Consider the following 13,552-nt stretch of genomic DNA (forward strand, 5'->3'; position numbering starts at 1 on the left):
TAAGTTATTACGTAGGCTTAGGTTATGAACTCAGGAAAAAAGGAAGTTGGGTCATGTCAAAGTACAAACTGGATATGGTAGAGAAGGATAATTATGTATGAAGAGGGAGGCTGCACTCCGGGTAACTCTACAGGTAGGGATATCCCTAAAAGTTGTAAGTCCAGAAACTCTCCAGGCATGTGATTCAGTGATTCCCCTTCATCATTAAAGATGAATGAAAAACTTTATCTAAAGAGATACATTCATTCCCAAGTCAACTCTGTGTTTTTCATTACTACTATGGTGGAATACAGTTAAGAATCAGACAACAGCTTTAGTTTTTGTGGCCAGGTGTTCCTTTGTGTTCAGATCAGGCCTCAGCACAAGAATGTAGCATTTGGGAATGAAGATGCAGCCCAGAAGCCCAGCACTAGAAGCCAAGATAGAGAAGATCTGCACGGCTACCATGTATTTCCCCTTTGTGCTCAGGTAGGTGGGCACAAAGGAGACCCAAACGCTGCAGAAGACCAGCATGCTGAAGGTGATCAGCTTGGCTTCATTGAAGGCCCCAGGCAGCTTCCTGGCCAGGAAAGCCACCGTGAAGCAGATGGCAGCCAGGAAGCCCATGTAACCCAGGGCAGCATAAAACATGGCCACAGACCCTTCATTGCATTGCAGGGTGATCTCTCCAGCCTGGGAATGTTTGTCAGAGTCTGGGAATGGGGGAGAGATACACAGCCAAATGATGCAAATGACCATTTGGACACTGGAGCAGGAAAGGACAATGGAGTTGGCCAGACTTTTCCCTAACCATCTCCTCACCCTGTTCCCTGGCTTTGTGGCCAGGAAGGCCAGCACCACCATGATGGTTTTGGACAGCAAAGAAGATACAGCAACTGAGAAGATGGTGCTGAAGGCCGTTTGTCGAAGGAGGCAGGTGACTTTCCTGGGTCGGCCAATGAAGAGGAAGGAGGACAAGAAGGACAGCAGGAGGGAGACAAGGAGGATGAAGGAGAGGTCCCTGTTGTTGGCTTTGACTATGGGAGTTTCCTTGTATTTAATGAAGATCCCTACAACAAAGCCTGTGGTTAAGGACAGGAAGAGAGCCAAAGAAGTCAGGAGAATCCCCAAATATTCTTTATATGATAGGAAGCTGATAATCCTCGGAATGCAGTGATCTCGGTCCTTGTTTGGATATTGTTCTTCTGGACATTTGGTGCAACGCTCTGCATCTGAGGAGGAGAAAAAGAATGCCTTTGGCTTTGCTTACAGACATATTCTATTACATGTCGAGAAATGCACTCACATGGGAGATATCAGAAAATGAGAACTTATTGTAAGAAAGGGAAGCTTTTTTGGTGCATTTCCTTATGCGATAGTTTTTGTGCAGTAACACTACTTCATTTCCATATTTCATTTTGCTTTTAATTTGTAAACTGCCTTTCTATATTGCTATGCAGAAGGAGGGTTACAAGCTGAAGAAACAACAAAATAGACAGGAAAGATCACAGACGACACACAAAAAGTCATAATAAAAGTATAACTTTAAAATAAACAACATATCAAATTAAGCAAAATTCAATGCTATTCAAAAATAATACTAAGGAATAGTAAACAGCAAAATTTAATATCAGCAAATAATAAACAGCTAATACTTATCATGTACAATAAAGAATTACTAATCTATAATCAATAAAAAAACAGCAAGTCACAATGAATAAAATACCACAAAACATACAAACCATGTAAAAGGGTCAAACTGAGAAACAAGGACACACAACTTATGATTTATTTATTTTTAATATCTTGAACTCTTCTCTTCCAAGCTGCTACAGCTGTTCTCAAACTCCTTGACTGGGATATCCAATAACTTCCTGCTGAAATCCCATAACTTTTATTCTTCTACAATAGAATGGAATGTTCACCTAAATTTTTATTATTATTGTGCATCATGCTTTCTCTCTTTTAAATAAATATTTGCTATTTACACTATTTCTCGTTTATTTTGAAGACATTTTTAATTTCCTTTGTGAGGGTGGTTCTGGTTCTCTGATCCTAGAAGGCTTGGTATAAAATAACCAAAGGTGTGCCTTATGGGCAGAGCAGGCTGAACCCAATTTGCATCCCAGAGATTGCTTCCTGCAAGTCATTTCTTTCAAATAACTTCCTGGAAGGTGATTAAAAATGCATCCAAATATGTCTTTAGAATCTTCACAGAACGTTTCTGACTAACAAATTTTCCCAACAAATTCCATCTCCTGTGGTGTCACCCACCTTCCTGTGTAGATATGGTCCCTTCCCCACATGGAACACAAGCGTAGCAGCAAAGTGGCTTGTCTTCTTGAACCACCTTGGCATATCCTGGGCGACACCTTTTGGTACACCTGGCGTGAGGCACAGTCTAGCCATAAAGAAAAGATGGCACATTAAAGGAGAGGTGTCAGCAATATTTGTGCCTATGGAACTCACTCAGAGAGTCTGGAAAGAACCCAGCAGGGTCTCCAGTGCCACAGGAAAGCACCCTTGATGTAAGGGGTGCCAACTTCAGTAAAATATTGTGGGGGTCCAGGTAAGCCACACAACACATAATCGATGCCCATCAACTTTATGGGGCCCCAGCCCCCTCAAATATTTTAATGTGGGGCCCAAAGTCCCCACAGCTCCTAGGAGTTGGCTCCTATGCTTGATGTAAATGGCCTCGGCCCAGTATACCTGAAGGAGCGTCTCCACCCCCATCGTTCTGCCCGTACACTGAGGTCCAGCGCTGAGGGCCTTCTGGCAGTTCTCTCATTGCGAGAAGCAAAGCTACAGGGAACCAGGCAGAGGGCCTCTTCGGGAGTGGCGCCCGCCCTGTCGAACACCCTCCCATCAGACGTCAAAGCGATAAACAACTACCTGACATTCAGAAGACATCTTAAGGCAGCCCTGTTCAGGGAAGTTTTTAATGTGTGACATCTTAGTGTATTTTTGGACTCTGTGGAAACCTCCCAGAGTGGCTGGGGAGGCCCAGCCAGATGGGCGAGGTACAAATAATAAATTATTATTACTATTATTATTATGTAGAACGAAAGCCTCCCTGCTGTGTTTGCTTTTTAAATAATAACAATAACAATAACAATTTATTTATACCCCACCCATCTGGCTGGGTTTCCACAGCCACTATGGGAGGCTGCCCACAAAAGATTAGGAATACATTACAACATCAATAATTAAGAACTTCCCTAAACATGGCTACCTTCAGGTGTCCTATAAAAGTCAGGTAGTTGTTTATTTCCTTGACATCTGATGGGAGGGCGTACCACAGGCCAGGCACCACTACCGAGAAGGCCCTCTGCCTGGTTCCCTGTAACCTCACTTCTTGCAGGGAAGGAACCGCCAGAAGGCCCTCGGAGCTGGACCTCAGTGTCTGGGCTGAACGATGGGGGTGGAGACGCTCCTTCAGGTCTACTGGGCTGAGGTGGTTTAGGGCTTTAAAGGTCAGCACCAACACTTTGTATTGTGCTCGGAAATGTACTGAAAAGAGTATTAATACATAGGTCTTTGAACTACTGGACTGAGGCGCAGTCTAATAATAATAAAAAAGAAGGTACATACGGGGGAAGTATTTGTTTGCCACGAGTATTTGTATCAATGGAGTTGATTCATAGAGTTTGGAAACAACCCAACAAGTTCTCTAGGCACAGGGCAAAAGATGTAGGAACAGAAGAAAATAAAAGAAAAATCCCATCCCAGAGCAGCAGCAATAAAACACTCTGATGAAGAGCAGTATTTAAACATAGAGTATGATCACATCTTATGCAGGAGTTACATTCTGGGGAAGGAGTAGTATATGCAAAAATGTATATACACTGGTACCTTGGTTCCTGAATGGCTTGGCTCCCAAACATATCAGCTACCGAACGCTGCAAACCCGGAAGCAAGTGGCTTTCAGTTGAGTGCAGGAAGCTCCCGCAGCCAATTGGAAGCCGTTCCTTGGTTTTCAAACAGTTTGGGGAGTTGAGTGGACTTCCGGAATGGATTAAGTTCAAGATCCAAAATTCCACTGGGCTCGAATGAGCCCCTTGGAACGGCTCCTGCACAACCACCCTGACCTTCTGGAGCTGACAGGCCAAGCAGGCCTTACTCCCAAGCTCTCTCTTTTGCTCTTGCGTGGGCTCTGCGATGTTCTCATGAGATCTCGCAGGGCCGGGCTGGATTAACCATTAAGCAAAATATGTACGTTCTTAGGGCATCCAGGGAAGGCGGGCACCACAGGAATTTTTCTGTTGCTGGATTTGCCACGGACCATATTGTGCAGCTCAATCAGGTTCCACAAAAAGGCTCCCACAATAAATGAAAAAATTACATACATACAAACAAATAAACACAAATACAAATATATGTGTGTGTGTTTATCTGCACATGAAGAGTATTATGCACATTTAATAATTTACTTAATTAATTATAATGATAGCATCAGCCAAACTTCCAAAAGATTATACTTGAATTCCTCTTGGAAATATTCAACAGAATACTAGATCTTCATCTGTATCATGTGGAATAAAGGGGCTATTACCTGGTTGAACCTCTTGGGCCACACAATAGCTTCTGGGTTAATGGCAAGCTTGAAGTCAGTGGATGCCTCTCTCTCTATACTCCCAATTTTCACTCTAACACAAGACTCATTGGGAAGCACCACCCAATTCTCAATAGCAAACATGATGGGCAGCTCCCCATTCTCACCCAAATACAGTCCGCCCATGGAAGTGTTCAACAACCGGGTTTCTCTTAAGAAAGGGTGAAGCTGGAATGACAGGGAAAACACCAGCATTTCAAAGCATTGCAAAGCATTTTGGACACCTCATCCCTTTGCCCTTTGAGTGTTGAGAATTTATTCATGGAACGTACATGGCATGAACTTACCGCAAAAAAGGAGAAAAAGTTATCACAGTCTGGAAAAACAAAACTTGGATATAACTTGTTTACAAGAAACCCTCATTACAAAATTACATAGAAAAAAATTAATAAATAAAAGATTGGGCCAAGAATTTATTTCTTCTGACAAAGTTAAAAAAAGAGGAGTGGTTTTCTACATCAAAGATAAATGGAATCCAAAATTTGCTTTCAAAGATGAGGAAGGAAGATACATAGCTGTTGAAATTTCAGCACGAGGCGAGAAATATTTGTTACTAGGAATCTATGCACCTAATGATGACAAAGCCGAATTTTTTAAGAACTTGGAAGCAAGTCTGTTGGAATATATGGATTATAACATTATATTGATGGGGGATTTGAACGGAATCACATCTACTTTGATGGACAGAACTCAGAGATCAAAGGTTACAAATTCTGGCAGACTACCAAAGACTTTCTTTGATTTAACTGAAAATTTTGATCTGTCAGATATAGGGAGAATTAGAAATCCAATGGAAAGAGACTTCCCTTTTTTCTCAGATGCAAATCAAGTATTTTACTGAACAGATTATCTATGGATATCCAGAGACTTGGCTCTTAAAGTAATAAAAACGGAAATTTGCCCTAAAACTTGCTCGGACCATAATGGAGTTTCTATGGACCTGAAAATGTTTGTTCAGGGTTCCTTCAGATGGCAAATGAATGATGATCTGCTGAGAAGCTCATTAATTGTCAATAAAGCCCAAAAACCCTAAAGGATTATTTTGAACTCAATATGAATCAAGGAAGGGTGATTTGGGAGGCCAGCAAAGCGGTAATGAGAGGGTTTCTGATACAACAAAATGCAATTAGGAGAAAGTCACAGAATGAGACATAAGATAAAATTATGGAACAACTGAAAGATAAAGAAGAAGCTTAGAGGAAACCCAAAGGATTTGCAGATCCAAAAAGAAATTCAAGCCCTACAGGTTCAATATTCACAGTTAGTAAATCAATAAATTGAATGGAAGATAAGAAGGATGAGACAAATAAATTTTGAATCTGCAAATAAATGTGGAAAATTATTAGCCTGGCAACTAAAGAAGAGACAAAAACAAAGTACGATTACAAACATTGTTACAGAAGGAAAATCTGTAGAGAACCCTGCAGACATTGGAAAATGCTTTTATAAAAATTATAAACAACTGTATAAAAAGGATAAAGAAGATATAGGGAAAATCGAGCATAAAGATTAATGTCTTGCAACAGATTCCAAAGGATAAAAAGAATCTACTAAAAGGTTTAATTACAAACCAGGAAGTGGAACAGGCAATAAATTCAATGCAACTTGGCAAGACACCAGGACCCGATGGTCTATCAGTGAAATATTATAAAACATTGAAAGAATGGCTCATTCAACCTCTGGTAGAAGTATCTAATTCAATTTTACGAGGGGGTAAAGCACCTGAATCCTGGAAGCAAGCTTATATTACTCTGATTCCTAAACAGGGTCAGGATACATCCAACGTTAAAAACTACAGACCAATCTCCCTACTCAATGTGGATTACAATTTTTTTGCAAATATACTGGCTAACAGGCTAAACAAGGTTTTATCTGAGTATATTCATAAAGACCAGGCAGGATTTGTGCCTGGAAGACATATGAAAGACAACATTAGAAATGTTGTGGATATTTTGGAAAAGTTAGACGCAAGAAAGAGCTGTAAAGTAATGTTAATATTTATTGATGCAGAGAAAGCCTTTGACAATGTTTCTTGGAGTTTTATGTTACATAATTTAGAGAGTATGGGGATAGGTCAGGATTTTTTAAATGGTATTAAAGTGATCTATCCAAAACAAAAAGCCAAAATTATTGTAAATAATGTGGTGTCAGAGGAAATTAGAATTGAGAAGGGAACCAGGCAAGGGTGCCCACTTTCCCCTCTGCTGTTTATTTCAGTACTGGAGGTTTTGCTAAGTATGATTAGAAAAGATGAACAAGTCAAAGGTATTACAGTAGGTTTGAAACAATATAAATTAAAAGCCTTTGCTGATGATCTTGTTCTGACACTACAAGATCCAGATTCCAGTGCAGTTAAAGCACTGGAGCTGATGCAAGAGTTTGGTCAGGTAGCAGGATTTAAATTAAACAAGAGCAAGACCAAATTAATTGAGAAAAATCTGGATAATGAAGAAAAAAAATTATTACAAGAAAAAACGGCCTAGATTTTATGAAAAAAGTTAAATATTTGGGGGTGAACCTGTCTGGGAGAAATTTGAATTTATATAAAGATAATTATGAGATAATCGGACGCGGGTGGCACTGTGGGTAAAACCTCAGCGCCTAGGACTTGCCGATCATCAGGTCGGCGGTTCGAATCCCCGCGGCGGGGTGCGCTCCCGTTGCTCGGTCCCAGCGCCTGCCAACCTAGCAGTTCGAAAGCACCCCCGGGTGCAAGTAGATAAATAGGGACTACTTACTAGCGGGAAGGTAAACGGCGTTTCCGTGTGCTGCGCTGGTGCCGGCTCGCCAGAGCAGCTTCATCACGCTGGCCATGTGACCCGGAAGTGTCTCCGGACAGCGCTGGCCCCCGGCCTCTTAAGCGAGATGGGTGCACAACCCTAGAGTCGGACACGACTGGCCCGTACGGGCAGGGGTACCTTTACCTTTACCTTTTTAATTATGAGAAATTATGGAATGAAATTAAAAGAGATTTGGATGTATAGTCAAACTATGCTCTTCTTGTTTCAAGCCCTCCCAATTATAGATAATGTGAAATGCTTTAAAGAATGGCAGAAAGCACTCTCCAGATTTATCTGGCAGGGGAGGAAACCCAGAATTAAATATAAATTACTCATGGATTCTAAAGAAAGAGGGGGATTCTCCCTGCCAGATTTAAAGATCTATTTTGAAGCTGCTGCACTTTGCTGGATTAAAGAATGGATGCAACTAGAAGACACAGATCTATTAAATTTGGAGGGATTTGACAATGTGTTCGGTTGGCATGCATATTTATGGTATGACAAGGTAAAGGCCCATAAGGCATTTTAAAACCATGTAATTAGGAAATTGTTGTACAATGTTTGGATAAAATACAAAGATCTCTTAGAAAGAAAGACACCCAGATGGCTTTCACCAATGGAGGCAAAGGCCCAGAAAAAATTAAATACGGACACCAAATGGTTGAGATATTATGATTTATTAATAGAAGAAGAGGAAGGATACAAATTAAAACCATTTGAGCAAGTTAAAGATAAGCTAAATTGGCTACATTACCACCAGATCAAGGAATTGTATAAATTGGATGAGAAAAATGGTTTTGCTTATGAAAAATCTAAGTTGGAGACGGAGTTGTTGGATACTAAAGGTAAAAATTTATCTAAAATGTACAAGCTATTGTTGGAGTGGCATACAAAAGATGAACAAGTCAAATCTGTGATGGTAGATTGGGCAAGAGATATAGGACATAATCTAATGTTTGAGGATTGGGAAAGATTGTGGAAGAAAGGGGTCAAGTTCAGCGCATAGACTTTGCTAAAGGAAAATATAATGAAAATGATGTATAGATGGTAATTGACTCCTGTAAAAATAGCAAAGATATATCATAATTGTGACAATATATGCTGGAAATGTAAAGAAAAGGAAGGAATCTTTTATCATATGTGGTGGACCTGTCCCAAGGTGAAAGACTTCTGGGGAAATATTTATAATGAATTGAAAAAAATGTTGAAATATACATTTATTAAGAAACCAGAGGCCTTTCTTCTTGGAATAACAGGTTTGGAATTGCCCAAGAAAGATGTATTGTATTTTGTTAGATAAAAAGTGGCACACCCAAGAACTACCAACAATAGAAGAATGGCAGATGAAGATGATGGATTTTTCGGAACTAGTCGACCTAACCTGAAGAGTCCGTGACCAGAAGGAGGAGGAGTATCAGGAGGAATGGAATAAATTTAATGACTATTTATTTAAATTTGTTAAGTTAAATTAACTGGAAATAGCTTGCAGATACCTAATGGGCTTAGGATTTTATTTATGTTAAGTGATAAAGTAATATGTTTAATTCTATAAGACGAAGATTTAAGGATGTTAATGTTTAAGTTACCGTATTTTCGCCCCATAGGACGCACGTTTTCCCCTCCAAAAATGAAGGGGAAATGTGTGTGCGTCCTATGGGGCGAATACAGGCTTTTGCTGAAGCCTGGAGAGCGAGAGGGGTCAGTGTGCACCGACCCCTCTCACTCTCCAGGCTTTGCGCAGCTCTCCGCAAGGCGCGGGAGCCCTGCGCTGGGCTTCCACAGCTTGCGGAGATTTGCCTGCATGCCGAAGGCTGGGTGCGCTGAGCTCAGATTTCGCGCATCTCTCTGCAAGTCGTGGGAGCCTGGCACCGGGCTCCCACGGCTTGCGGAGAGTTGCCTGTTCTGGGGGCTGGGGTCGGGGGAAGCTCAGGCTTCCCCCGTCCCAGCCCCGCACCTGGGGGGGGGGCAAATATTTTTTTTCCTTTCTCCCCCCCCCCCCATAAAAAACTAGGTGCGCCTTATGGGACGGTGCGTCCTATCGGGCAAAAAATACGCTAAATTTCATAAAAATTGGGATTTGGAAAACCATTAAAAGGATATGCAATGAAATTCAACTAAGGGGAAGCGAGGAAGTCACTTAACAAAGTAAATAACTGTAATTTTCAATAAGGCCATGATTTATTTTTGTTTTGTTTGTTTGTCTTGTTTGTTTGTTTCTTTTTTGTAATATTGTGAAAACCAATAAAAATTTTTTGGGGGGGAAACAATCTTTATATCTTCCAGCAGGAGCCTAAAAAAAGAATCTAAATCTAAATAAATAAAACAAAGACATTTTCCTCACAGTTGCATTCGTGTCTAAATCAATGAGAATGATCATTGTAGAGTTGGTAGAAAGAACTTTGATTTCTAGAAAGGGAAAGGAAATACCTGCCATGGCTGTAGCCTTTGACATGCCAACTGGTCTCCTCCACCCGCCATCAACATCTGCTTTGATCTAGATGAGCAGGCAGCATTTAAAGCATGTGCCATGATTTGGAGACTGAAGTATGTTCTGTGGCTGTCTTGAGACAGAACACTCTGCAGCTTCTCTTCAGACGGCACCTCCGGATCCTCCACATCTCTGCATCTTGTCCAACCTCTCACAGCGAGGACGTGCTTTGAGTATGAACAACTAAATGCTTTTTGCTGAGAGAAATTAAGAAGATGGGACTCTTGTTTACAGCAGTCGTGTTTGCTCCTGATTTTGGTCTTCATTACAAAGGAGAATGAACCATGGATATACTTCAAAGAATTGCGAAAGAAAAAAAAATTCGTGTCAAGGTCTTGAAAAGCTGTTGTGAGCCATACTTTTGGCACAATTTGTTTTTTGAGTCTTTGTTGTAGTAGCATGATGAAACCCAGTGCAGTATGACTGTTTACATAGTAAATGAATACATTGGTCTGTCTCCATAGGACAATAAATTCACTTTGTGTGAACCTCTTATATTCATTCTTTTCTGGTATTCTTACTGAAAAGGCAACACAAATTCCATTGCTGGCCATCAGAGATGTCATGGCACTCAAGAATCTTTCTCCATTCTCACTGTCTGGAGCAAAGAGGCCGATCCACGTCCATCCAAAGTGCTGGAGGAACTTTACAATCCCCAGGTACTGAACTTCTTCATTGGGGACCGTACGGTAGACAAAAGGGACTTTGGTGTTCTCATCAACAACCCCAGATGCAAAGCCATAACTGATCTGAAGTGGGGAAGAAAAAAATATAGTGTTTCATTTTCAAAGAACAGGATTAGCCTGAAATATTTACTACCTAACAAATATTGTGCTGGCCAGGGCTGATTTTATTTGGAAACTTTGGGAGGCTGCTACACTAGCAAAGTCTCCGTGTTAATAATAATAATAACAATTTATTATTTAAAGCCCGCCCATCTGGCTGGGTTTCCCCAGCCACTCTGGGCGGCTTCCAACAGAACACTAAAATGCAATAACCTATTAAACATTAAAGGCTTCCCTAGCAGGGAAGAATCATAGAGTTGGAAGCGACCCTGAGGTTCATCTTGTCCTCCCCCCTGCAATGCAGCTGTCGCATAATGGGATCAAACCTGCAACTTTGACGTTGGCAGCACCACACTCTAACCAACTGAGCTATCTAGCTTAACATAGCTCAGGATTTTCTCCCTCTTTGATGACTCTTTTTGCTTACAATAAAGTGAATTTATTTTGCTGCTGAACCTCTTTTGTGTCCCTCCATGCCCCACCCTTCATACCTGTGGGATTTTGTACATGCCTGACGTGGTTGAAATCACTTTGGAAATGATGGAATTGGCTCCTTCAAGAACAGCCAAGATATGATTCCATTTTCCACAGCGATAGTTTGGAATATTGCTTTCCCCACCTGCAAGCAGGTCTAGCATGGCATCAGAAGTGATCCTTGCATTGTGATAGTTCTCATAGAGGCTGTAGCCCAATGTGATGTTGGGTAAGAGCCTGGGATCCTGGTTGATCTCTTGGATGGAGAAAAAGAAGGACAAGATGTGCCAGTAAAACCTACTCGAGAAACTGTAAGAAATCAATCAATTAAAAAGTGTCAAACCATTCACCATTTAATGAAAATAAACAGTATTTGATTCTCAAATAATGTTCTACATTATGGCTGCCATACAGACATAGAAGGAAGACGGCAGTTGGAAGCAGTGTGTGGGTGGAAATCACTGGAATTTCCTTTAAAATAACTCAAAATAACTTTTTTTGTCTGGATTTTCACTTGTTGCAACATGGGGACTCTAGTCTGTATGTTTGTTTGAAGGGTGAGAAGAGACATATCCTTCTTGCAAGATGAAAATCCATTTGCCACTTAAGAATTAAAATATAAGGATTTCTCAAGAGGAGAAGCACACATCTTCAAAGAAGGGAAATGAAGAAAACATTCTTCTTTCCGGATGTGTGAGAAATATGGGGACATGGCTGCTACAAAGGAGTTGCATAAAGAGCCAACTGCAGTGGAGAGCTAAGTCTGTTTAGAAGCTCTATTTGATTAGTATGGCTTATTTTTAATAGGCATGATTCGGATTGGGCTGTTATTTGATAAAGGTCAGTTCCAACCAGTCTTTCTGTGAAACAAACCACCAGAAGGATGTATTTCCTTCCGTCTCTCCTGTGCAAGTGAATTCAGGTGTCTGGCACAGCAGTGAGGGGGAAATCTTAGGAATGTGGATTGCTGCTGGGGGGGGGGGAGTGAAGTAGAGAAAATGTCCCTGAAGCCAAATTAATTCCCCGGAAGCACTGAACTTGGCTAAGCTTGCAATTGCGTGTCTTATTCTGCATCAAAGGGGGATTCTAGTGTAGTTCCAGGTTGAGATAATGTCCACTTAAACTAGCATTTTATCCAGGAGAATAGTTTCCTTGTCATTCATATTTCTCCCTGTGGGAACTGTTCAATCTCATTGCAATGGAGTCGCAGACACTAATTCTGCTGATATCTTCTGGGAGGTTATTTCAGACAGGGAAGGGATGGAATCAAATGCCCTCCCAAATATCAGCACAAAAGACTTTTGTTTTGTTTGTTTAAATACGTGTTGTTTTGGTTTTCAACAGTAACACCGTAAACTTAACATGAACAGCAAACACAACACTTGGAGTATATGTTATTGGAACTCTACTTAAGGTACATACATAATAGGCTCACTGGTTAATTAGTCCTCTCCATAGAGATACATGTGTTATAGGGGGTTGATATAACTGAGCTAGCTTCTTAATGTGATCTGTAAAGAACATCCACATGCTTACGGTCCATTAAAAACTCTGTTGCATTGGGTCAAGTGTTCAGAAAGTGCTATTTCCCATGCACCTTTATACACTTGTGTTCTTCAAGAAGCAGCACAGCAGCACAGCAGGTAAAAATAGACCTGGGAATTGTATGGGAACAAGGAACCCACTAGCTGCTGCAGACTTCAAGTTCCCTTCAGCCCCTGCCAGCATGGCCATTGATTAGGGGTGATGGGAGCTGCAGTCCTGCAACATCTGGAACACCACAGAGTCCTCACCCTAAAATGGAGACTATTTCCCTAGTAAACAAGAGCCATTGGGGTGCAGTAGAAAAACATGACGTCCTTCTGCATATAATTACTTACTCATCCACAAAGCTGGTTAATGGGGGCTGCGAAAAGATGTATGGAAGTTGTAGATTAAACAAATTTGGAGATATTATCCCGCCAATGAGGAAGTCGCCACTCTGGAAATAATTCTGTGCTTTGTTTCCTTCCCAGATTGGATTCAGGGGGCATTTTGCCTTCAGGTTTCTACAGGATTCAAGCAAAATGAGCAGCATCAGCATCTGGGATCTCATTCTGACTGATTGCTACACCTCTCTTTGAGTGTTCCTCTCTCCCCCATAGCCAGCTACATCAGAACAAGCAAAAAAACTCTTATTTATCCAATATGGGTAGTGGTCAGCTATACCTTCAGAGCCATTAAACCTCACACAGATGTATCCCACCCCTCTTACTCTCAGTCTTGACTCAGTCTGTCTCTGACACAGGTGATCTTCTGTGCACCAACTTTTCCCTCAGGAACAAGGCAGAATAAATCACTATGATGTTGATAATTATAAGGGGAAGGAAGTTCATCTTTGCAACAACCTGAAGTCTCTGTGTGGCCTGAGGGGCAGGAGCAGAGTTGGAGA

The 13,552-nt window shown here is 41.1% G+C and overlaps 1 protein-coding gene across 1 annotated transcript; it reads right to left on the reverse strand.

Moving 5' to 3' along the window:
• Window positions 1-300: 300 nt before the first annotated feature.
• LOC310672824 (vomeronasal type-2 receptor 26-like) lies at window positions 301-13,227 on the reverse strand (the record flags this gene model as incomplete). Its single annotated transcript, XM_083430480.1, has 6 exons — window positions 13,002-13,227; window positions 11,139-11,430; window positions 9,802-10,611; window positions 4,535-4,762; window positions 2,254-2,380; window positions 301-1,211 (listed from the first exon to the last, which is right to left on the reverse strand). The coding sequence occupies exons 1-6, from the start codon at window positions 13,214-13,216 to the stop codon at window positions 301-303; spliced, it is 2,583 nt and encodes an 860-aa protein (XP_083286606.1). The 5' UTR covers window positions 13,217-13,227.
• Between the last annotated feature and the right edge of the window lie 325 nt (window positions 13,228-13,552).

Source organism: Podarcis tiliguerta (assembly GCF_965153285.1).
Source record: "Podarcis tiliguerta genome assembly, chromosome: 2".
Classification (NCBI taxonomy): domain Eukaryota; kingdom Metazoa; phylum Chordata; class Lepidosauria; order Squamata; family Lacertidae; genus Podarcis; species Podarcis tiliguerta.